Genomic DNA, 26,330 nt, shown 5'->3' with positions numbered 1-26,330 from the left:
CTCTGTCATATCTAGGGAGCCTCACACAGGAACTGAGATTATTAGAGTTCACACAGGAATGCTGCAACATTTGTATCACATAAGATCTGTTCCATTTCTGTTTTTGTTTTGCACGTTCCCTCACTAATAGAGAAAATGTTGTTTTAGATTCTAAGCAACACTCATCAAACCAAAAAAGGGGAAGGTAAGGCTCACATTGATCAAATAGGGACAAACAATAGTTAGTAAATTTGATGTGGATGAGAAACTGGGGAAAATGCTTTCTTATATTATCAAGAAGAGTTTCAGATCTTAGGCGAGAAAGATATCTTTGATAAAATTTGAGAGTCCTTCAGTCCTTCTGAGAGTCACAGCAACCTTCCCACTGATAAAATTGGAAGGCTTCTTCAATTAAGGTTACAGACAGGCTCAAGAGTAAAGTATATCCTTTAGAATCTCATATCACGATGGCAGAGGATTTGTCTGCCTAGAACTGTGTATGGTATATACTCAGTAAATAGTTGTCGACTGAGTGTTAAGAAAAGATGTTAATTTTCTGTATGCCTGCACAGGCTTCATTCTTTGAAGCATTGGGTTATTTTCCTTCTACTCCTTAATAACCTTATGCATCGGACACTTCAGGTACTTGGATAGAATATAGAGTTATAAAGCATGTCTTGTCTGGTTTAGGCTTCTCGAATATATTTTCCCGTAACCATGACTTGCTCGTGGACTTGGATTATTGTGGAGCATCACGGTGTTCTTGGGGTTTTCCAGGTGTTCATTACTAATGGGTGGATGAGTGACGTTGTGATTGTAGTGGCAGTCACAAATCGTGAAGCTCGCTCTCCCGCCCACGGCATCAGCCTTTTTCTGGTGGAAGATGGAATGAAAGGATTTATCAAGGGACGAAAGCTACAAAAGATGGGAATGAAAGCCCAGGTAAATTATAATATAAATCATATTCAGGTAATAATTGAGGTTACTTGGTTTTTATAAGAAATTGTTGTTTATAAATAATTGCATTTACTTGATTATGCCATATATATATATATATATATATATATATATATATCTGCATAAAGCTGAATTCCTAAAATATGCTTTTCAGATATGATAATGGAGATTTTATTCCATCCTTCATGCAACTTTATCTCCTTCTGGTGGTTGTCAATAAAAGTGAGGCTATCTTAAATACCTACTTTAGAAATGACAAAATTAACTACATGATAAAAGGCCCTCTGTTTATGAAATTGATGAAAGAAAATTATGAAATTAGAACAGAACATTTTTTTCTATTATTTGGAAATTACTTGCTAAGTTTTTTATTACTGAAGAAAACATTTTACTTAACGTGCATTAGAAATCCTTAGTCCTCAGTATCTACAGAACTGGACAGTACCGGAGCTAGAATGACAGTGTATCGCAGTGGGAAAGCCAGAAGTTTGGGAATCAGATAAACCTGGGTTTAAATCCCTGGTTTACCACTTACTAGTTGTGTTCATTAACCACTCCAACTTGGCTCCCAGTTTGTTTGTTTGTTTGTTTGTTTGTTTGTTTAATGGAAATAATATCCTCATCAGGTAATTGTGAGATTTAAATGAAATAATTCTGTACTTAACTGTATGATCTCTTAGGACACTGCAGAATTATTCTTTGAAGACGTACGGTTGCCAGCTAGTGCCCTACTTGGAGAAGAGAATAAAGGCTTCTATTACCTCATGCAAGAGCTTCCCCAGGTGAGAAGTATTAAAGATTCAGTCTTTTGATGAGATAAGGGACTGGAATCGAATAATATCGAACCATATAAATCCATGCATACAAAAAAAAAACAAAAAAAAACGTGATATAGCCAGTCATTTGACCATAACTTAAATTGTTAAAAAAGTATGAATTTTGCCCTCGCCAGTTTGACTCAGCAGTTAGAGCATCAGCCTATGGACCAGAGAGTCCCAGGTTCGGTTCCCACTCAGAGCATGTATCTCGGTTGCAGTTTGTCCCTGGCCCCTGTTGGGGTCGTGTGGGTGGCGACCACTGAATGTAGCTCTCTCACACTGATGTTTCTCTCTCTTTCTCCTTTCCTCTCTCCCTCCCGCTCTATCTGAAGATAAATGCAAAAATGTCCTTAGGTGAGGATAAAAAAGAAAGTATGAATTTTGTAGGCTAGAAAAGTAAATAACTGAACTCAGGGATATTCAGTCAAAGCTTACAAGTGAGTAGGGAAAATAGGTATTTCAGTTCTTTGATTTCTTCTTGGAATGATTTTAGCTTCTGAACCACAAGTCAAGAATTTTTATCTTAACCAAGGTGATTTCCTCTCTGAGGTGCCTAACCGTGCCCTCTTCGGGAAAGTCCAACTGGAATAAGATCCGAGAGGCCTCAGGTTTTCAGAGGGGAAGGTGGTGCGCCATTTCCTTTGGCTGCCGGCATGTACACCTCAGTCCCAAGTTCCTTCTGGGTAGATTTGGCCCTCTTCACACTTGCATGCTGAAGGAAAAAAGAGAATCTATATCTCTTCGTAAGGAAATATTAGCCAAAACATCACCTGGTGTTTTTTGTTTGTTTGTTTTTGTATTTTTTAATAACATCTGGGAATCAAAGGGGGAAACTGTGAAGTTCAGACTGAATAGTTTCAGCCACAGAGGGTCAGCCCTCATATCTGTGTTTTTGGAGTGTGGTTGCTGAGTGATCACTGAGCCTTACATGCCAGCATAAGAGGCTGCACCTGCCTAGCAATTGCCACAGCATGGGCTAAACATGACACTGGGGACAAGGGCCAGGAACACTGGCACAGAAATGGAATGTGAAGATCACCAGCAAGATGGAATTAAACTGACAGGGGATGCTTTTATACAGATAGGCAGAATTTAACCTATGCACTTTAAAATGTTGTTTTCCACAAATATTGTAGAACATGTGCTGTGCAGAGATAGATAATTAAAAATCAATAACTTCAGAATTTCTTTTCTCCTACAGTTAAGAGAAGAGGGAATTTAATAAGTTTTATATATATATATATATATATATATATATATATATATATGACAGTCATAATAATAAAGGATTAGCTTTAGGGAGTTATTACAGATGTCAAAATTTTCTTATAAAATTTTAACTTTATATTAACTTTTTTTTTTTTTTTTTTTAATCCTAACCCGAGGACATTTTTCCACTTTTTGTTCAGGTAGAGTGGGAGGGAGAGAGAGGAACAGAGAGAGAGAGAGAGAAACATCGATGTGAAAGGAACACATCGAGTGGCTGCCACCCGCACAACCAACCAGGGCCGGGGACAAACTGCAACCGAGGTACGCGCCCTTAGCGGGAAACGAACCTGGGTCTCTCAGGACCGCAGGCCGACACTCTAACCGCTGAGCCAAACCGGCCAGGGCTAACTTTATATTAACTTTTTATATTAACTTTATTAAAAGTTAATCAATGGAGTTTTATAAAGATTATTTGTAAGATTGATTGTCATTGAAATTGTGTGAAAATCACTTGTGTAATTAGAATCATGTTCGATAACTAATTTTGGGGTTCTAGGAAAGGCTTTTGATTGCCGAGCTAGCCATTTCAGCCAGCGAATTCATGTTCGAAGAAACCAGGAACTATGTTAAAGAAAGAAAAGCTTTTGGGAAAACAGTTGCACATATACAGGTAAGCTTGTCATCATGGTATAGTACTAGATGATATCATTTACCCTTCTGAAATGGATCTGGTCTCAACATAAATATGGAGTAATTTTCATCACGGTGTTATTAGCATCCAAGGAAGTGGATAAGAGTAGATATTAAGATGAGAAGAGATCCTAGGACAGAATCTTGAGAAAGAATTTCAGAATTTAAAGGTAAAATAGGAAAGAAAGAGCCTACAAAGGCAACTGAAAATAAATACCTAAAGAAGGAGAAAGCAAATAAGGCAAATGTCACAGAAGCGGAGAGAAAAGAGAATTTCAGGTAGGAGGCAACAGGGCCAAGGCTGCCTGGAAGGAAAATAAGAGGAAGGTACAAGAGTGCCCACTGGATATGACCATATGGTGGTTATTTTGTAACAACCATCAAGGGACTGGTGCCAAACTAGAGTGAGTAGAGGAGTAAATGGAAATGAGGAAGTAAAGATACTGAGGGCCGGCAACTCTTTCCTGGGTTTAGCTCTGAATGTTAATTGGAGAGAAAGGATGGTAACTAGAAAGGCAAGAGGAAGAGGGTGGGAGGGAGTAGGAGGAATATTTGGGGTCAAGTGAGTTATTTGGAGATTATTAGTTTTTGTTATTGTTATTATTAGGCTGAGAATGCTGGAGCATATATTTTAAGAACTAGGAAAAGGATTTAGTAAAGAGGGAAAGATTGTAGGTATGGACCAGATAATTAACTGCATATGATCTGTAAGAAAGTGTAAGAATGTGGGTGCCAAAGCACAGGGAAAAATAGGCCTTCCCACCCCAACAGGAGAGGTGCTTCCCCCATTGTAGCAGGAAGAAAAGAGCATATGGGCATAGGTTCAGCTCTATTGGTAGAAAATTGCAAAAGCTCTCTTCTGAAGACTTGCATTTCTTTACATAACAATACAGAAGAGAGATGTGAATGAATGGGGGACGGCAGTGTCCTAGGTGAGTAAGGAAGGCTTGAAATACCCTCTTCAGAGTGAAAGACTGAACTAATTAGAGAAACAGTAGTGAGCCTGCTAGCAGCATTGAGGACCCAGATGAAGTTAGTGATCATGAATTTTATAGGAAGGGTACCTTCTGCTTTTTTTGTATATCATCTTTTCTGGAAAGATTTAGCTGTCTAGGTTCAAGCACAGAGAAAGTGGATGATGGTGTTTAGTTAAGTTTGGGTTTTGCCAGAAAGTTTAAGGTATTTTCTAAAGAACTTAGTATATGGTGGCCATACTGATTAAATATGCCAATCAGAGAACAGAAAAAATGGCAGCGAAGTGAATGGAAGCTACACAGACGATTTCCCAGGACCAAATGGAATTACAATTAAAATAAAGACAAATTGTTGAAAAAAAGCAACGGGAAAGGACCATATAACCAGGGACACTGGTAGGATTGCGGAGGTGTAAGAGGGTGGCGAGCTGGGAGCCCACAAACAGCAGCGCTCTTAGCTGTGAGCAGTGCCCTCGGGGTTAAAATCCCAAGCCTGCTCCACAGGTCAGAGGGCTGGAACAGAGCACTGAATTGGATACAACCACTCACCTTGGGGCCTGGCAGAGGAAGGGTAGACTGGACTGGAACTCTGTGGGGATATCTTGGATTTGAAGGGTGCTCAGAGTTTTTGCTGAGTGGCAGCCACAAAGGACAGTGGCCAACTTGCTCCTGCCCAGAACTCTGGGGAATCTCTGCCGGAGATTCAGCCCCTTACAGGTGAGCCAAAGAAATGTACATTGAGGCTCATTAACAACCAGCAACTGTCCCACCCTCTGGAAATCCTCTTATGCAGAACACCAGGGCTACATTCCAAGGCCCTGAGTAACTGAGACTAATAGCCTCCAGGTAAAAAGCTAGAGGATAACTGAACATTTTCTGGGCTTGCAAATCTACTCAGGAAAGTAAGACTTGACAGTGGTGTTTAACATGGGCCCTCCCATGCTTATCCAAATCCAGTAGAGGGAGCCACAAACAGTAGAACACCAACACCCACAGGGAAATTTTGGCAGGCTCTAAACCCACTGAGATAGCCTACATGGTGAAACAAAGAAACAAATCCCAAATGAAAGAACAAGAGAACTCTACCGAAGATGAGATAAATAAAATTCAGTTAAGCAAGTTATCAGAGGTAGAGTTCAGCGCCTGATCACGAGGAAGCTCAACAGCATGAGTCAAGGACATCAACACCATGAGTAAAGATATAGAAGCATTGACAACCAATTGGAAATGAAAAACCACCAAGAAGAAATTAAGAATAACATAGCATAAATAAAGAACACATTGGAAAGACTAACCAGCAGAGTAGAGGAAGCTGAGGACCGGATCAGTAAATTAGAAGACTGGATAGAAAAAATCAACCAATCAGAAAACCAAAGGAAAAAACAATTAAAAAACAGGAAGACAGCTTAAGAGAACTGTGGGACAACTGGAAACATAATAACATTCACATCATAGGAGTCCCTGAATGAAAAGGAAATGAGGAAGGGTTAGAGAATATACTTGAAGAAAATATTCCTAACTTGGTGAAGGAAGAAGGCATTCAAGTTCAAGAAGCACAGAGAGCCTCAAGTAAGAAGAACTCAAACAGGCCCATACCAAGACATATAATAATTAAAATACCAAAAATTAAAGACAAAGAGAGAATCCTAAAAGCAGCAAGAGATAAGCAACAGGTTACCTACAAAGGAACCCCCATAAAGCTATCAGTTGACTTCTCAACAGAAACACTACAGGCCAGAAGGGAATAGCATGAAGTAATCAAGGTCATGAAAAACAAGGATCTGAATTCAAGACTACGCTACCCAGCAAGGTTATCATTCAAAATAGGTCAAATAAAGAGCTTCCCAGACACACACACAAAAAAAAGCCTAAGGGAATACATTAGCACCAAACCAGCACTGCAAGAAATGTTACAATGACTGCTGTAATTAGTAGAAGAAATAGGAAGAAAAATATAACCACTCTAAACAAAAAGGGCAATAAATAAGTACATATTAATTATCACCTTAAATTTAAATAGTTTGAATGCGCTGATAAAAAGACACAGAGTAGCTGACTGGATAAGAAAGCATGACTCATCTATATGTTGTTTACAAGAGACCCACCTCACAACAAAAGACTCACATAGGTTGAAAGTGAAGGGATGGAAAAAAATCTTCCAAGCAAACAGAAAGGAAAAAAAGAAAAAAGCTGGGGTAGCAATACTCATATCTGAACAATTAGATTTCAAAATGAAGTCCATAACTAGAGACAAAGAAGTCCACTACATAATATTGAAAGGATCTATCCAACAGGAAGATTTAACCTTGGTAAACATATATGCACCCAATATAGGAGCACCAAAATATATTAAAAATCTTCTGGAGGACTTCAAAGGAGAAATTCACAGGAACACAATCATAGCAGGGGACTTCAACTCCCCACTGACAACACTAGATAGATCATCAAGACAAAAAATTAACAAGGAAATACAGACTCTAAATGAAGTGTTAAATCAAATGGATTTAATAGATATCTACAGAGAATTATACCCCAAAACTACAGAATTCACATTCTTCTCAAGTGAACATGGGACATTCTCAAAGATAGACCACATGTTAGGGCACAAACTAAGTCTCTACAAGTTCAAGAAGATTGAAATCATATCAAGCATCTTCTCGGATTACAATGACATGAAACTAGAAATCAAATGCAACAAGAACATGCAAAGACATTTGAAAACATAGAGGCTAAATAGCATGTTATTGAACAATGAATCAGTTACCGAGGAGATCAAGGAAGAAATTAAAAACTTCCTGCAAACCATTGAAAATGAACACACAGCAACACAAAATCTATGGGATGCAGCATAAGCAGTTTTGAGAGGGAGGTTCATAGCACTACAAGCCGACCTCAAGAAACAAGAAAAATTTTTAATTCACTACCTAACCTCACAACTTAAAGAACTAGAAAACAAATAGAAAGAAAACCCCAGAGCAAGTAGAAGGAAGGAAATGGTAAAGATCAGAGCAGGAATAAACAACATGGAGGCCAAAAAAACAATTCAAAGGATCAATGAAACAAAGAGATGGTTTTCTGAAAAGATAAAAAAGATTGATGGACTCTTAGCTATACTCACCAAGAATCAAAGAGAGAGAACCCAAATATAAAAAATCAGAAATAAAAGAGGAGAAGTAACAACTGACACCACAGAAATAAAAAGGATTGTTAACAAATATTATGAACAATTATACGGCAACAAATTGGACAATCTAAGCAAAATGGACAAATTTCTAAAAACACACAGTCTCCTAAAACTGAACTGGGAAGGGATAGAAAACTTGAACAGACCAATAACAACTAAGGAAATTGAAGAGGTAATCAAGAGGAAATCAAGAGGAAATTGAAGAGGCAAACAAAAACCCAGGCACGGACGGCTTCGTGGGTGAGTTTTACCGAGCATTCAAAGAAGAACTAACACCCATTCTCCTCAAACTATTCCTAAAAGTTCAAGAAGAAGGAAGATTTCCAAATTCATTTTATGAGGCCAGCATAATTCTAATTCCAAAACCAGAAAAAGGCACTACAAAGAAGGAAAACTACAGGCCAATATCCCTGATGAACATAGATGACAAAATTCTGAACAAAATACTAGCAAATTGGATCCAGCAATACATCTAAAAAATTATTCACCATAACCAAGTGGGATTTATCCCAGGGATGCAAGGCTGGTACAATATTTGCAAATCAATAAATGTGATGCACCACATAAACAAAATGAAGATAAAAATCATATAATCATATCAATAGATGCTGAAAACGCATTCGACAAAATTTAGCACCCATTTCTGATAATTATGCTCAGCAATTTGGGAATAGAGGGATCATATCTCAAAATAATAAAGGCCATATATGAAAAATCTACAGGCAACATCATACTCAATGGGCAGAAACTAAAAGCATTTCCCTTAAGAACAGGAACAAGACAAGGATGCCCACTTTCGCCAGTCTTATTTAACATAGTACTGGAAGTCTTAGCCACAGCAATCAGACAGGAAGAAAAAATAAAAGGGATCCAAATTGGAAAGACGGAAGTGAAGCTCATTATTCGCAGGTGACATGATATTATACATAGAAAACCCTAAAGACTTCATCAAAAATCTACTCGACTTAATAAATGAATTTGGCAAAGTAGCAGGATACAAAATTAATGTGAAGAAATCAATGGCATTCTTATACAGGAATGATGAACTCACAGAAAGAGAAACTAAAAAACAATCCCATTTACCATCGTGACAAGATACCTAGGAATAAACCTAACCAAAGAAGTATTCCTAACCAAAGAAGTAAAAGACCTATTCGCAGAAAACTCCAGGACATTGAAAAAAGAAATAGAGGAAGATATAAAAAGTGGAAGCACATACCTTGTTCATGGATTGGAAAAATTAACATCATTAAAATGTCCATACTACCCAAAGCAATCTATAGATTCAATGCAATCACCATCAAAATACCAACGACATACTTTACAGAACCAGAACAAATACTTCAAAGTTCATATGGAACCAAAAAAGACCCCGAATAGCCACAGCAATCTTGAAAAAGAAGGACAAAGTAGGTAGGATCACAATACCAGATAGCATGTTATACTACAAAGCTACTGTAATCAAAACAGCCTGGTACTGAAACAAGAACAGACACATAGATCAATGGAATAGAACAGAGAACCCAGAAATTGACTCAAAACATTATGCTCAATTAATATTTGACGAAGGAGGCAAGAGCATTCAGTGGAGTAACGACAGCCTTTTTAATAAATGGTGCTGGGAAAATTGGACAGCTACATGCAAAAAAAGGAAACTAGACTATCAACTTACACCATACACAAAAATAAACTCAAAATGAATAAAAGACTTAAATGTGACTCATGAATCCATAAAAATCCTAGAAGAAAATGTAGGCAACAAAATTTCGGACACCATACGCAGCAAAATTTTCACTGATACATCACCTAAGGCAACAGAAACAAAGGAGAAAATGAACACATGGGACTACATCAAACTAAAAAGCTTCTGCACAGCAAAAGAAACAACCATCAAAATGGAAAGGTAACCCACTGTATGAGAGAGCATCATTGCCAATGATATATCAGATAAGGGGTTAATTTCCAAAATATATGGAGTACTCATGCAACTCAACAAAAGGAAGACAAAGAACCCAATTAAAAAATGAGCAGAGGAGCTGAATAGACACCTCTCCAAACAAGACATACAAATGGCCAAGAGACATGTGAAGAAATGCTCAACATCACTAATCATCAGAGAGATGCAAATTAGAACAACAATGAGGTATCACCTCACACCTGTCAGAATGGCCGCCATCAACAATGCATTGAACAAGTGTTGACAAGGGTGTGGAGAAAAAGGGACTCTAGTACACTGCTGGTGGGAATGCAGACTGGTGCAGCCACTATGGAAAACAATATGGTGTTACCTCAAAAAATTAAAAATTGAATTGCCATTTGACCCAGTGATCCCACTTCTAGGAATATACCCTAAGAAGCCTGAAACAACAATTGGAAAGAATATATGTACCCCCATGTTCATAGCAGCACTATTTACAATAGCTAAGATCTGGAAACAGCCCAAATGTCCATCAGTAGACGAATGGATAAAAAAGCAGTGGTACATATACACAATGGAGTACTATGCAGCTATAAGAAAGAAAGATCTCTTATCCTTTGAGACAATATGGAGGGACCTGGAAAGTATTATCCTAGCCCTGGCTGGTTTGGCTCAGAGGTTAGAGCATCAGCCTTCGGTCCATAGAGACCAGGGTTTGGTTCCCGCTAAGGGTGCATACCTTGGTTGCAGTGTGTCCCCGGCCCTGGATGTCTTCCTCTCTCTCCCTCCCACTCTATCTGAACAACAACAACAACAACAAAAATAGAAAAATTTTCTCCGGTGAGGATAAAAAAAAAAAAAAAAAGGAAGTATTATTTGAAGTGAAACAAGCCAAGTATAGAAAGACATATATCATATGATCTCACTTATTTGTGGAATATAATGAACATAACAGTCTGAAGAATAGGGTAGTCCCAGAGACGTGGAAGTAGGGTACAGACTGACAATCTCCAGCCCTGGCCGGTTTGGCTCAGCGGTTGGAGCGTCAGCCTGAGGTACAGAGATAGACAGACAATCTCCAGAAGAGTGGGTGGGGTGGGGAAGAGATAAACTGACCCGCAGGTCGAGCAACGAGGACTCTAGAGGGGGAGTGAGGATGAGGAGAGACAAGAGACACGAGAAATGGAGACAAGACAGGGCTCTGATCAAGTCTCATTTATTCTGGGGAGATCCACAGTATATATAGGGCAAGAAGCAGAAAAACAAGAACATGTGTTGCCAAGCGATAAGTTTGTGGTAACCACCCTGAAGCAATTTCAGGTAAATATCACATAAATATCCCGGGTGGAACAAATGATAAACAGAGCATAACTGGCTGAGTAAATGGTTACTTAAAGGAATGCAGAAACATTGTATGCAGAGATGCAGACAGAGATATCCTGCCTTGGGGCAGGAGATGGCAGAGCAGATTTTTGCAAAATGGATGCCATGCAAACAGTCTCCCACAATAAACCACAGAACTTATATGCATGTATGCATAACCAATGGAAATGGACAAGAAAGCTGGGGACAGGGCAGGGAGGGAGATGGAGGAGGGTGTCAATGGGGAGGAAAAGGAGAAACATCTGTAACAAAAATAAATTTAAAAAATGAATAAAAAAAATAAATATGGCTATCAAATTTTAGACCCTCTAGTGTCACCTTAAATAAAGGATTCATTTATAAACAGTGCAGTCATCAAATTGGTGAAACATTTCACCAGCAAAAAACTTGGATTTGGAAATCTACTTGAAAAGTTTTAAGTAGAATTGTAACTGAATGCAGGTTTAGCTGCCTGCTGCAACAAAAGCCAAACTTGTGAGATAGATGTTGGTGAGAAGGAAAGTGGTTTATTCAAGTATCAGCCACCTGAAAAGATAGGAACTCTCCTCCCAAAGCCCATCTTTACATCGCAGTGCAGGTAAGGGTTTTATCAGGAGGAAGAGGAAAAGCAAAACAAAGAAATCAGGGGGAGGGGTGTTGAAAGTTCTCTACATGTAAGTCAGCACAGTCCATTCCAATGATTACCCTGAAACTGGTCAAGCAAAAGTCCAGTTTTTGTTGTTGAGAGTCAGGAAGTCTCCAGGAGCCAGAATGTTCAGTTGCTGGAGTCAACCTCCCTCCTCACAGGTAATTCCTGTAATATACTCAAGAGGCTGTTAGCAATTTATGGCAGGCATGACAAACTGAGCCTTTGTTTCAAGGTGTACCTGCTCTTCCCTAATAGGGGAGGAGCATTGTCCATTATATGTTATTTAATCAAGGAGGTCATTTTGTTAGTTAGCATAAAATTTCATATATGCTCCCTAACAGAATGACTCGGCTGAAAGGCTTTGTGAAGGCAAAAGGAGAAATGAAATACTTTGGTAGCTTTTTAGAACAAATTAAGTTCAGTTGTGGTTTGTTTGTTTATTTATTTATTTATTATCATTATTGTTAAAAATATCCTAGCGTAGCTACTTGAATATCTGTGCTCTAGGCAAATTGAATTTTCTCTCTCCAAAGTATTTCCTCCTAGATTACTGTGAGGATTAAGATGAGGTAACACACATCAAGTGCTCAGAACATTGTTTGGCAAAATAAATTAGTTTTTTTCCCTCTTACATAATGTCTTACTCCATTTTGTTTCAATAAAGAAAGTTTTTTATATCAACTTCTTGTTCCTGTTCTGGAACAACTCCATGTCATTTTGGGACCTATTTCCTACCTATATGTTAATCAAGTTAACTTTTTTTATTCTGGTAAAACTTCTTTATACCCTAACTTTCTTATTGACATAACAGATCAAAATACAGTTGTTCTGAATTTATAAAAATTAGGCACACACCTAGTCAAGAAAACTTTTTTTAAAAATAATTTCTCCCAATTTATTCTTTTAAAAAAATTTTTTTTTCTTTATCAGTTTTAGAGAGAGAGAAACATGGATGAGAGAGAACATCGATTGGCCACCTCCTGCATGTCCCCTACTGGGGATTGAGCCCACAACGTGGGTATGTGCCATGATTGGGAATAGAACTGGCGACCTCTTGGTGCTGATGCTCAACCACTGAGCCACACAGGCTAGGAAGAAAAGGTTTTGTTTTATTTTTTATCCTTACCCAAGGACATTTTCCCATTTTTTGTTCAGATAGAGAGGAAGAGAGGGAGGGAGAAAGAGAGGGAGAAAGGGAGGGAGGGAGAAAGGGAGGGAGGGAGAAAGGGAGGGAGGGAGGGAGAAAGGGAAACATCAACATGAAAGGGACACATTGAGTGGCTGCCACTCACACAACCCAACCAGGGCCGGGGACAAACTGCAACCAAGTTACGTGCCCTTAGTGGGAACTGAACCCAGGTCTCTCTGGACCGCAGGCCGATGCTCTAACTGCTGAGCCAAACTGGCCAGGGCAGAAGAAAGGATTTTTAAAAACAATATGATGTAACCTCCCTAGATATTATACTTTATATTTTCTTTCATTTAGGTATCATTTATTTACACACATCAATAATTCTCAATGACTGCCCTCTTCCCCAGGCATTTAGAAGGGTCGGGGGGATGGTGCAGAGACTGGCGATGTAAGCCCTGGAGGCCAGTGTTGTTAAATGTTCTGTAATTCAGAGATCTCTTTGTATAACAACTAATTGTCTCACTCAAAATGCCAGTAGTCTCCCACTGAAAAACATTGAAATACATGATTTATTCCTTTTTGTTTCACTGAGAAAATATGTATTGATTGTCTTCTAGAGGTTACATGCTGAGATGTAATTTCATAGGTATGATTCTGGAAGTACACACTATAGGCCTCAAAATATGAAGGGCATGATAACACTGGATGTCACTGTGACTTTCCCAATTGTACCCAAAGTGGAATTAGTGTCATTTGCTTCTGAAATCCAGCCACCACTACTTTCACCTCAAAAATGTTTATCAAAACACTTGTACCTTTAGGCCTATTCTTAATACTGTAAAAAATAATGAACTAAAATAGACCTATTTTTTATCTTCTTGGAAATATACAATTCCTATGTTTATGGAAATCATATTAAATCACAACAAAGATGACTGTAATATCACCCAGATTATATAACTCAGAATGTTAAATGTGGTTTGACATTTCCTGAACATTACATGTGAAGGATTATAGATAGATATAGATATAGATATAGATATAGATATAGATATAGATATAGATATAGATATAGATATAGATATAGATATAGATAAGAGAAGAAATAGTTTTCATCTTTTTCAAAGCAGGTGCCATGTTTTGGTTACTTTCTCTCAAAGGTAGTTTACTAAATTTTCACTAGATGGCAGTAGCATTCTACTGCTACCATTGTATTAGTGATACAAGTACTATTGTTTTCTAAATAAATGAGATTTCTGAGATATTTCTTCTAATTTTGTTGTTTTATCTAAGTGAATACCTTTGAATAATATGTTTATATTCAATCTAGGAATTTAATGTATTCAGAGAAGATGCGTGACCAATGCATGCTTACACAGCCAGTTCTAGAGCTGGGTACACTATGGTTCTAGTTATTAAATCGAAATAGAAGACAATATTTACTTAGCCAAATGTCATTTTATGAGCACATAGCAATTCAATTGTCTTTCTCTTTCTTATTCTTGAATTTTGAACATTTTGGTTCTTTCTGACCATCTGGATCCATTTCACAATTTTTTTTTTCTTTTTAAGTTGGAGATCAATCATACTTAGCCTTTTTCGAGTAGGTCAGTTGGTTAAAGCATCATTCCAATATGCCAAGGATGTGGGTTTGATCCCCGGTCAAGGCACATACAAGAATCAACAAACAAATGTGTAAATAAGTGAAACAACAAATCAATGTCTCTGTCTCTCTCTACCTCTCTGTCTCTCAGATCAATAAATAAGATTTGTTTTTCTTTTCTTTTTTTTGCATTTATCTTCAGAAAGAGCGGGAGGGAGAGAGGGAGGAAGAGAGAGAAACATCGATGTGAGAGAGACACATTGACTGGCTGCCACCCACACAACCCCAACCAGGGCCGGAGACAAATTGCAACTGAGGTACGTGTCCTTAGCGGGAACCGAACCCAGGTCTCTCTGGTCCGCGGGCCAGTGCTCTAACCGCTGAGCAAACTGTCCAGGGCAAGATTTGTTTTTTAAAATATGGAGACCTACATCCTTAAGTAGTTATAGGATTTCCATGTTTTTCATTTATATTTTTGGTATTTGATGTTGTCTTATTATTTTCCATGGAATAGGCAATAAAATGGTAAAATTCAGATATTAAATAATGATAATGAGCCATTATCATTATTTTGCTTTGTGCCTATGTGCTAGACACAGCTAAATGGATGTCTTATTTTTTAGACAGAAACTCTATGTAATAACTATTATATTTTTCCTTATTTTACAGATAAGGAGATTGAGGCATAGAGAGGTTAAGTAACTTGCCAAATATTACACAAATGTTCTAACTCTGGATGTACACTCTTAACTCAGGCACTCGGTTTACTACCCAGAAATTTAAGGTAGATAGACTTTTTTTCTCTTTCCTCCCCTTCACACATGTTCACCCACGTTCAATGACATGAAAATTCAGTGTTCTTTTCTAATGCAAGCTGTAGTTATTTCCTGGGTGGTATATGCTCTGGATTCTAAGTACACAAATTATTAGAAAAAGGAATAGGAGAGAGAAAAAAATAACACTTCTTTTTTACATGCCTCCAGAAAGGGAACATCCAGTTCTTAAGACCTTGAGTGTAAGATTAATTAACTATAAAATTAGATAACATACCTGAGATGTTATCTAATCATAATATATGAGAGTACAACTACTGGTGTTGTTTAAATGGAATACTGGGCTAGATAACTTTCCAAGGTGTCTTCCATTTCCACAATTCTATGCTTCTAAGAATTCTGTCATTCAGAACTCTGAAAAAGACTTTACCTGGTCTACTTAGTAACTTCAGGGAATTAATATTATCTATTAGCAACTGATAGTGAATGTTAAAAAGTACTGTTTCACATTTGTTGATCATTCACAAAAAGCACCTTGCTAATGTGTGGTACAATTAGTAACCACCATTAATTAGAGAATAATTTCTAAAAGTATGACATAGTGTCTGAAGAGGAAAGACCAAATCTGCATAGTCATGCCTAACTCAATGCCAAGAACATGTAAATATTTAACCTCTTTATCTCCAGAGCATAAATCGTGTACCCTCGGAGGTACTAATTCCTTCAGACCTCTGGACCTCACCGAATGTGCGGACACAGAATTCTAAATGAGCCCATCCTGGTCTGAACTTTAACTTCAGCTTCTGGAAGCTCCCAGCATTCCCGTTGGAGCTGCTCTCATATGAGAGAATTGGGCTTAAAGATCTTGATTCTCTCCTATAAGTAGTGCACCGATTCCCAAATGTGCCATCCATGGGGGTGGGGGTAGGGCAAAAGTATCTTGAGACTTGTCAGGTTCCCCCTTATTTTCCAAATGAAGTGTCATTGAACTAAACCGGACGTAGGCTCAGAACTGAGTTTCAGGGGTTTTCATGGAGCACATCCTCATCCTCAAAGTATAGAAGAGTATTTCCCCGCTTTTTTTATATCCCTTGTTTCATTTTTAGATTTTCTATGAGTAAACTTAGATATGTGGACTGGGAGTGGAAAATGTTGCTGATTAAAGGGTAGAGATTCGGCCTAATTAAACGAGTAGAAAGGGAAATAGAAAAAGTAAGGAAAAGAATGAGAAGAGGTTTTGATGTTCTGAATTAGAGGCCAAGACACAGAGGTGGAAGGATGTGTCATCAGCCTTCCGACTGCTGGTTTTGTAATCATGAGATGCCAGTCACGTTGCCTGTTTCTAGAACAGGACGGTGTGAAGCCAAGGGAAAGGCAGTCGAGTGTCTCATCAGCACAGCAGTTACGTTGGCACACTTACGAGGAATCTGTCCATCAGAGCGCCTACTCCACCTGACACGCCCTGGTCCTGCCTGGTCCTGGGTCTGACTGGACTCCTTTTCTGTTCTTTTCCAAAAATGGAAAGTACCCAAACTTTCCCCACCACAATGATACTGAGAGGTTTGGTTTTGTGGTATGAAAATCGCTGTAACTAGTAGTAAAGACAGCATCCTCTGAGAATCTGGTCCCCAAAGCCTTCCTTTGAGAACTCAACCATGGCTTTGGACGTGCCAGTGTATAGGTGGGGTACCTTTAATTTCTGGCTTAAGTCACCTTGTCACTAACGTCCATGTCTTTTGTTAGCCACAGTGCAGTTCTCACGCAAACATTCCATAGCAGAATGATCAGAACTCTATTTCTGTTTGTATTTCCACAAGGAACGTAGAGCCAGCTGATCACAGCTGCACCTTGAACCTAAGAGGTCAATGAATATGGTGTATTTTGGGAGGTTACCCAAAATGGAAAGCCAGTATTTCAAATCTAAGCCAGTTTCTGGAGAAGGTTCAAGGGTTGATGCGAAAGAGATCAGATGTAAACTTAAAGGTTAAGGTGTGAGAGCCAAGAGTCAGGAATGCAAGGAAATTGGATTGAAGTGAGAGCAGCTGGGAATGGTCTAGACAGGATGACTTCCAAGACTAGTATTGGTTGTCGATGGCCAGCAGGAGGAGGTATATAAGTATATCAGCATTGACAATTCCTGACCATTCAGTTCAAGTTAGAGACTCTGCCGACAAGCTATGGAGAGGGATAAGGAGGGTGGGGAGAGGCAAAAAAAAAAAAATTGATCGCTTGAGATCTCAATTCTGTTATTGCATTCTACAGATCTAGATTAAATACTTTGCAATATAACACACTATTTCTGATATTGCCACTCCAGCTTGTTACTTTATTACTTTATTCTAATACAAAGAAGAAGAAGAGAGAAATATGATTTCTCTAATTTCGGTAATAGAGAAAATTTCTTCATGGGTTTAGATCACAGAGGAAAATACGTTTTCAACAGTTGTACCTACAGGACTGTACCACAAGATGGTGCTCACCCATCAGTCATGCTGTTTTTCAAGAAACTTCCCTAAATGGTCTAAATTTTTGAATCTAAAACATAAGATATTTGTGTATTTATTTTTACATCTTTTCTTTTTAGTACAAGTTTCCTTAGCAAGGAAATACAGTGTGTTTTAAATCTAAGCTCTTTGTTAACATATGCTTGCTTCGGGTTAAAAAAAAAACAAACAAACCAGTACAGTAATTACACTTTTGTTTTGCTGAAAAAATCTTTTATTGTATAACTTTTGATATGCTAGGTAACTCAAAGTATGCTCTTCTACCATGCTCATTTTTGTCTTTCATTTCCTTTAAACTCAAGACGGTGCAGCATAAGCTAGCGGAATTAAAAACACACATTTGTGTAACCAGAGCTTTTGTGGACAGCTGTCTCCAGCTGCATGAAAAGAAACGTCTGGACTCTGCCACAGCTTCCATGGCGAAGTACTGGTATGTGTGCTGCAGTAATTAAAACGCGGTGTTTCACAGACTGTTATGGAATTCTTCCCACTTTAAACTCAGCCTTGAGAGTCTGAAAGGAAGAAGGCTGAGTAAATGAAAACTAGCAATCAGAACCAACTTATAAAAAAAATGCTGAAAGGTCCCATTAAGCTTATTTATAATGTGCAAAAAATAACTCAAGTTGGTATTTAACTTTTAGCAAGCCATTGAAAATAAAATACTAAGAGACTGAAGTAGGGTGACTGATCAGTTAATTTAGGTTTAATTTCAAATTACCAGAAGAGTTGCAGTACAGTGAGAACAAACATTTACAGTAAGACCTGGAGTCCTTAAGTAGTCCCAGTTCTTTCATTAAATAACTATCATTAGGTTTAATTTCTCTGAGACAACATTTTGATATCTTTGAAATGAGTAGCTTGGACAGGATTTTTCTATTTGAGGTGTCTTTCATGAAATCAAAGAAAAAAATTTCTGAAAAATTGACTGTTGAATCAAAAGTTGCACATGCTCGATTAAGTGAAAGGAACGTCTCCTATTAGGATCAGAAAGACTTTCCTTTGTGTTAAAGGTGGTCAGCAATGGCATTAAAGATGAGTTGATTGAGAGAAAAAAAAAAAACCCTATTAGGTTTTTATGCATTTTAAGATACCAGAACATAGTTTAAATCAGATTCTGGATGTGGGTTTGGTTCCCTCTGTTTTAAAAGCAAACATTCTCACATCTCATTAGCCAAAAAATAACCTAGAAAAATTCCTGTCATTATTCATTAACCTGTGTTCAGTTCAATCAAAAGTAGAATGGGAAAATACGCAGAGTAATGCTTTATGTAATGGTTCCAAAATAATGAAATTGATACGGAATTACTAGGAACTTGCACTTTTTGGGGGGCATGGTGTTTCACAGCAAGTTTTTTTACTACTTTAAAAAGTATAAAAATAACTTTAGAGAAGATGTTTTTGGAAAAAGAGATATTTGCATAGCAATGGACTTCACTGTTCTTGAAAACACCAGGTTTATAGACATACTGGTATTTCATATTGAAGCAGAGGAAGCAACTAGTTATAGCCCAGTAAATATTTCACTAAAATCCTTGCTAAATTGAAAAATTTATAGAATTCCAAATATTGTTACCCTTGAGTCTTGTTTGTTAATCATTATATTGTTATTGTATTTCTTGGGAACATCCACCTGCCTTATGGCTTGAGTTAAAAATTATTATTATTTTATCCTCACCCGAGGACATTTTTCCATTTTTTGTCCAGATAGAGAGGGAGGGAGGGAGGGAGGGAGGGGGAGGGGGAGAGAGAGAGAGAGAGAGAGAGAGAGATGTGAAAGGGACACATCAAATGGCTGCCACCCACACGACCAACCAGGGCTGTGGACAAACTGCAACCGAGGCACATGTCCTTAGCGGGAACCGAACCCAGGTCTCTCTGGACCGCAGGCCAATTATTTTTAGTAGGAAAATATGTTCATGCTTACCTTTGCTTTCTTCCTCACTTTTGAAAAATAAATTGAAAATAATTTTGAACTAGCTTATCTTTTATGTCAAGATGAATAAAAAATCCCTTAAGGATAGTTGAAATTATTGTGATAAGATCAGAAAAGAATATTTCTCAGGTACTTCACATTAATATACATATATTTCAAGGACAATAATTCCCAAATAATCTTTAATAAGTTTTTTATATGATGGAATTCACTTTTTTTTTTTTTATCCTCACCTGAGGACACCCTTCCGTTTTATTTTGTTCAGGTAGAGTAGGAGGGAGAGAGAGAAACATCGATGCGAAAGGAACACATCGAGTGGCTGCCACCCGCACAACCCACCAGGGCCGGGGACAAACTGCAACCGAGGTACGCACCCTTAGCGGGAACCGAACCCGGGTCTCTCAGGACCGCAGGCCGACACTCTAACCGCTGAGCCAAACCAGCCAGGGCTGATGGAATTCACTTTAATAGTAGTGTGCCCTGTTAGGTTTTCACTTTTATTTTCAGTTTAGTTCTGAAAACCCTAAAAAAAATGTTTATTCAGTTACTTGAATTCAGACTTATAGCCTTCAGATAGGAAGTGATATCTTTGGAGAGAAAAAAACAAACAAACAAAACATAATTCAAAGGCTAAAGGAAATAGATGGCTATACAATTATACTGTTAACTTAGATCAAATAGAGATCTAAAGTAGACCAAATTCAAGTTTTTACTATATTTTTTCAGGTGTAAAGTAGCCAAAACCTGATAGTCTATGATTTCCACATTTTGTTTCTAGCCTCAACAAAAATTCAGCCAAAAATATAATTGATGAAGAAAGTATTTATTATATGAAAATTCTCCTGAGATATATTTCAGGTTTAATAAAGTGCAATTCTATTTCTGGTTGGCTATATGCCTATTTTTAATTGTTTGATAAATGTATGTATTTGATAAATCACTTGTTTCCTGGTTGTGAAGCACCTCATGCAGATCTGTCTGAAATGTTCCTTTCTGCTTTGTACTGTATCCATCCAGGGCTTCTGAGTTACAGAACAGTGTAGCGTACGACTGTGTACAGCTCCATGGCGGCTGGGGGTACATGTGGGAGTTCCCGATTGCAAAGTGAGTATGGCTCTTCTGCTACACTCCTCTGAGTGACTTGAAGAAAAAGGAAAATTACTGTACTTTGTACATTGAAGGAACAAAAGTGCAAAACCTTTCATTTTTCAACCGACTGCAGAGTGTATTGGAAACAGCTGTCTGTCATTCCCTCACCCCTAGAATTTTATTATTTTTAAAGAAAGTGAAGAGAGCCCGGCCGGTGTGGCTCAGTGGATTGAGCGCACCCATGGACTGAGGTCCTGGTTCAATTTCCGGTCAGGGCACATGCCCAGGTTGCAAGCTCTATCCTCAGTGAGGGGTTGTGCAGGAGGCAGCCGATCAAATTTTCTCTTTCACATCGATGTTTCTCTTTCTCTCTCACTTCCTTTCTCTCTAAAAAAAAAAAAGAAAAAAAATCAATAAAAAAAAATTGAAAAAGAAAGTGAAGAGACCAATATACTACTAAAGCTGGATGTTTGGCTTTATTTGAATTGTTATACAGGACTAATATCACTTTGGAAATAGTTAAGTAATGTTATATTTTATAGATTAACCATAATTATTCAGGTTATTTCTAGTTTTTGTTTTATTTTTTTTACTATGACAAACAATGCTATAAACACCTTTTTACATTTATTTTAGATATATGTGTTTTTTATTGCAACAGGACAGATTCACAAAAGTAATATTGGTTGTTCAAAAGTATGTATATTTTAAAGTTTTATAATTTCCATATTATTTCCTCTAGTTGGTAGTAACTCATACTCAAATGAACAGAGTCTGGCATCTTCCTAAACTATGAATGTTACTGCCTTTGAAACTTTGTGCTAATCTAATGGGTAACAAAGCAAGTTATTGTTTTTCCTTGAATTTGCATGGACTATTAGTTACTTTGTTTTATTTATTTTACCATGGTAAGAACACCTAACGTGAGCTCTACCCTCTTCACAAAATTGTAAGTGTACCCTGGAGTATTGGAAACTATAGGTACAATTTTATAGTGCAGATCTCTGGAGTTTATTCATTTTGCTTCATTGAAATTTTAAGCCCATTATTAGTACCTCCCCATCTCCCCTCCCCTTAGGCCCTGGCAGCCACGATTGCGCACTGATTCTGTGAATTTTAGATCACACATATAGATGGAGTCAATGTCGTATCTGTCTTTCCGTGACTAGCTTATTTCACTTAGCAGAATGTCAAGGTTATTCCAGATTGTCACATGCTGCTGAGTTTCCTGTTTTAAAGTTGAATAGTATTCCACTGTATGCATATACTCTGTTTCCTTTATCCATTTATCTGTCCATGAACAGTTAGGTTGTTCTCGCATCTTGGTTACTGTGAATAATACTGCAATGAACACGTGAGTGCTAGTATTGCTTGCAGGTCCTGATTTCAGTTCTTTTGACTTCAAGTGTGATTTCTGGATAATATGGTAGCTTTATTTAATCTTTTGAGGCCCCTTCATGCTGTTTCTTATAGCATCTGTGCTGTTTTGCATTCCCTACAACTGTAGAAAAGCATTCCAGTTTCTCTACATCCTTGTCAATACTGGGGGTGACATCGCATTGCGATTTTGGTTTGCACTTCACTGATGATTAGTGACGTTGAGCATTTTTTCATATACCTGTTGATCAGTTATATGACTTCTATGGAAATATCACTTTTTTAAAACTAATAAAAGGGGGGAAGACCCTATAGAAAAAATCAGCCTGCATATGAAGAGAATCTATGTTTTCATATCTTAAATATTTTATTATTTTCCTCTAAAAAAACAAATCAAAAGTACTGATTTTTTTCCAAATAGAATTTTTACTTTCTTCAAATTAAATTAAATTAAATTAAATACACCTGTTTTATTATATTACATACAAATATTCTTACCAGTTCAAAGCAGCACCAGTTTGTCAATAGGCAGCATTGTCTTCCATATTTCTTCCTCCATCTTCATAAGTTCTTCTTTTCCTCTTTCCATGGTCTTTTGCCTCAGTAATCTCTCCATGGGACTTCTCCCATGGAGAATTTATGTTTTCCTCTTATTTAGCAATATTTCCAGTTTATAAAATTTTCCCAAGGGAGTTTTTTGCTGTACCAAGAGAAGTCCAATTTAGTTCTGAATCAGATAATGAGAAAGCTATGGACTCCTATGAACGTTTTCTAATTGTAATCTAAATACAGATATCTAAAGCGAAAAATTATCAAACTAGAGTTCAAGCTGACTTTCAAATTTTTTATTTTGGCAAGCATAATTGAAAACATTTGATACACTTATAGTCCTTAATGAGGAAAATAAGCATTTTATTAAAGTTACATGTAGAACAGAAGCTTCAGCATAGATATAATTTACTAATTTTTCTGTAGCCATTGGGCAGCTCGTAAAGCTTTAATCACAGGATGTATATAATTTATAACCTTTTATAAAAACTCAGCAATAAGTAGGGCTTTTTCTTTCCTTGGGAATGTAGGCACGAAGTCACTAAACGATTTCTCTTTTTTAATCAATCCTTGGATTTGGATTTTGGCATATCCTTTTAGAACTACTTCAAACAGGCCTTAATCAAAAGCAGATTTATTTTTTTATCTTTGCATAGTCATGAAATCAAAAGTAAACACTGAGTTATGCTAGCACAAATTAAATCAACATTGAAATTTTTCCTGTGCATTTTCATGTTTTACTCACAATATTCATCTATTCACAATATTAACTATGCTAGAAAGGTAAAATAATAATGGGTGTTTATATTTTTCTACTCAACTGTGCAGTTACAGCTGCTGCTTGGAAAGTAGACAGTGGGGGGCTCAGTGTTTGTCTAGTGTAGTCCGAGTTCTGAGAGAGGCGTAGAGGAGTCAACCACGCGCACGGCCAGGAGGCCTTTCCTTCAGGTCAGCAGTGAGCAAAAACTGTAGCTTGATGGCTCAGTATTTGAAATCCCTGATTTCAGTTTGAGAGACTTATATTTCCTTTCAGGACTAGTAATCCCCTTTTGGCCAGCTTGTTAGTTCAAAGATTATATGAAATTTTCTTTTTATTTTAATCCTCACCCGAGGACATCTTTCCATTTTTTGTTCAGATAGAGTGGGAGGGAGAGAGGGAAAGAGAGAGAGAAACATTGACATGAAAGGGACACATCGAGTGGTTGCCACCCACACGACAAATCAGGGCCAGGGACAAACTGCAACCGAGGTACGTGCCCTTAGCGGGAACCGAACCCGGGTCTCTCTGGAGCGCAGGCCGACCCTCTAACCGCTGAGCCAAACCGGCCAGGGCTAAAGAGTACATGAAATTTTCAACTATACTGCTGTTTTTCTCCACAAGATATAGGGAAAGAATTTTTATATATATATAAAATAACGAGAGAAAGTAATAGATATTATCAAAAAAGTTAGACACATTAGGTAGTATGTGGATGTGTACAGACTGTGATTTAATAGAAAAAAAAATTATTCTATTTGTGTTTCCTATGTCCTCGGATTAAACTATATTATCTCTGTGTGTGTGTGTGTGTGTGTGTGTGTGTGTGTGTGTGTGTTGCTGAGTCTTGGTTTCACCTATAAAGAGGTGCTTTTTTGTTTTGTTTCATTTTATTTGTTTGTTTATTTGTTTTTAAATAACTGCTCTTTAGCATGACTTTGCTTCAGTCTCACTCATTATTCTTGGGGCCAGTAAAGGGAGGTTTAATCGTTGCCATTTCCAGACTCTGCCATGCTGGGAAGAGTAGCCTGAGACAGAGAGCTTCATCAGTCGTGTGGTTAAATATTTATTCCACTGTCTTTCTCTGTTAATTTTAGTTGATGACTGAATTTAATTAGTAACCTATAAAAGGTCTACCGATCTCTGTCATTACCAGTTCCATTGGAACTTCTGTAATGTAAAAAAAAAGCCCAACCCAGTCTAAAAATGTCTAAAAGCATTGAGATTGCCGAAGGAGAGTAAAATGCTAGGTAGCTCCTCTAAATGCAAGGGCTGGATTTTTGTGGGCAAAAATGGAATTTGTTCGAAAGAAAAATATATATTTGAAAACACTAATGTCTCTAGATTTCACATCTCTTCAGAAAGTTGATATTGAGACACTAAAATTCCTTTGTAATACTATAAATCAAATCAGTAAATACTGAGTGCTTACTCTTTGCAAGGTCCCATGATGAATATGGAGAAGGATAATGTTGGTTCTTAGAGAGCTAGCACATTTGTCTCAAAAATTTAGTTAAAAACAAACAGATTTTATGCTTGAAAAAGAAATGCCTTTGAATTTGTCTACGAGGAAAGTCCAAAGCTCAGTAACCAGTCCTACATGCCTGGGTCAATGAAAAGACTGTGATATGATAAAAAAAGATGCTTGCAAAGTGGCAGGATACTTACCTTCTCATTCCAGATTGCCAATTATCTATATAACCATTAAATAGCAACCATTAATTAGTAATTGTATTAACTTCACTGTACCTCAGTTCCTTTACCTGCAAAACAACATAATATTTATTCTCCCTGATCCCACAGTTGAGAGGATAAAGTGAGACCAGAAAAGGTAAAAACAGCTATACAGTGTCATTGCTACCAAAAGGGAATTTTTAATAACATTTTTTTTCAGTTTTCTATGTCAGTGAACTCAGCCACTTGGTATTTTAACCTCATAAATTACTGGAGTGACTATTAACCATTTTCAAAAAATAAGTTACTTGTTAACTTTGTGGGAAGTAATATTTTCTAAAGATTCAGTTTGTACTCTTGATGGCTGCAGGGGTAGTAGGAATATAAAGGGATGTTAGGAAATATATGTTTTCTTTTCTCTTGTTTTCTACAAAACCAGTGGATTTCAACTTCTTTGAGAATCATTAAAGATAACAAGAAATTAAAACATTCTATCTATTTCTAAATCTAAAGTGGCCTTTTTAGAATGCTATTATATGTGCTAAATTTTACAAAATTAAATCAAAATAAACTTATAAATGTTAATTTGAATTTGTAATCTTTTCAAGCAAACTAAAACAAAACTCTGTACATATGATTACCATCTTAGTAGAATTTTGTAATTATACCAATCAAGGATGAATGCCACACTAGAAAAAAGTAATTATGAAGCCTTTTATTGTTTGGATTTCATTAACTGAATACTTTAAAGCAATTAATAGTTACATGGTGAGACAAATTTTATAGTTTCTAATATCTTTTCTTAATAATTCATTCATTGATCTTCTGATTTATCCAGAGCTTATGTGGATGCCCGAGTTCAGCCAATCTATGGTGGTACCAATGAAATAATGAAGGAGCTAATTGCAAGAGACATCGTCCGAGACAAATAGACATCTGCCCACATCCTGGAATCCTATTACTGCTAATCTGGTTTTAAATCTACTCAAGATAAAATGCAACCTGGAAATGGAGGAGACGCTAAACATGTTTTTGTACACTGTCTTATAGAAAAAAAATCAAATGCAAATATAAGATTAACACAATGGGAGAAGAAATGTTTGAATGCAAAGATTCCAAAATTCTCCAACATAAGGTTTGACTTTTAATTTTTTATATAGCTAAAAGGCAAAGCTTTTCTGATTCTAGAAGCCTTAGTG

The 26,330-nt window shown here is 37.2% G+C and overlaps 1 protein-coding gene and 1 long non-coding RNA gene across 2 annotated transcripts in view; one reads left to right on the top strand and one right to left on the bottom strand.

The window, feature by feature from the left end:
- ACADL (acyl-CoA dehydrogenase long chain) overlaps nt 1-26,330 on the top strand; it is a 44,804-nt gene extending 18,474 nt beyond the window's left edge. The window contains exons 6-11 of the mRNA XM_036254361.1: nt 757-921; nt 1,617-1,718; nt 3,520-3,633; nt 18,055-18,182; nt 20,703-20,789; nt 25,970-26,330. Of these exons, the coding sequence (XP_036110254.1) occupies nt 757-921; nt 1,617-1,718; nt 3,520-3,633; nt 18,055-18,182; nt 20,703-20,789; nt 25,970-26,063 (690 nt within the window). The 3' untranslated portion in view covers nt 26,064-26,330. The remainder of the gene's footprint in view (nt 1-756; nt 922-1,616; nt 1,719-3,519; nt 3,634-18,054; nt 18,183-20,702; nt 20,790-25,969) is intronic.
- LOC118625402 lies at nt 2,196-10,521 on the bottom strand. The gene is made up of 3 exons (XR_004958671.1): nt 10,469-10,521; nt 5,177-5,337; nt 2,196-2,466 (listed from the first exon to the last, which is right to left on the bottom strand). It is a non-coding gene; the product is annotated as an uncharacterized LOC118625402 (long non-coding RNA).

The sequence above is a fragment of the Molossus molossus genome, unplaced genomic scaffold (assembly GCF_014108415.1).
Source record: "Molossus molossus isolate mMolMol1 unplaced genomic scaffold, mMolMol1.p scaffold_m16_p_11, whole genome shotgun sequence".
NCBI lineage: Eukaryota > Metazoa > Chordata > Mammalia > Chiroptera > Molossidae > Molossus > Molossus molossus.
The sequence above is the reverse complement of the archived record's forward strand: the minus strand, read 5'-3'. Positions and strand labels throughout refer to the sequence as shown.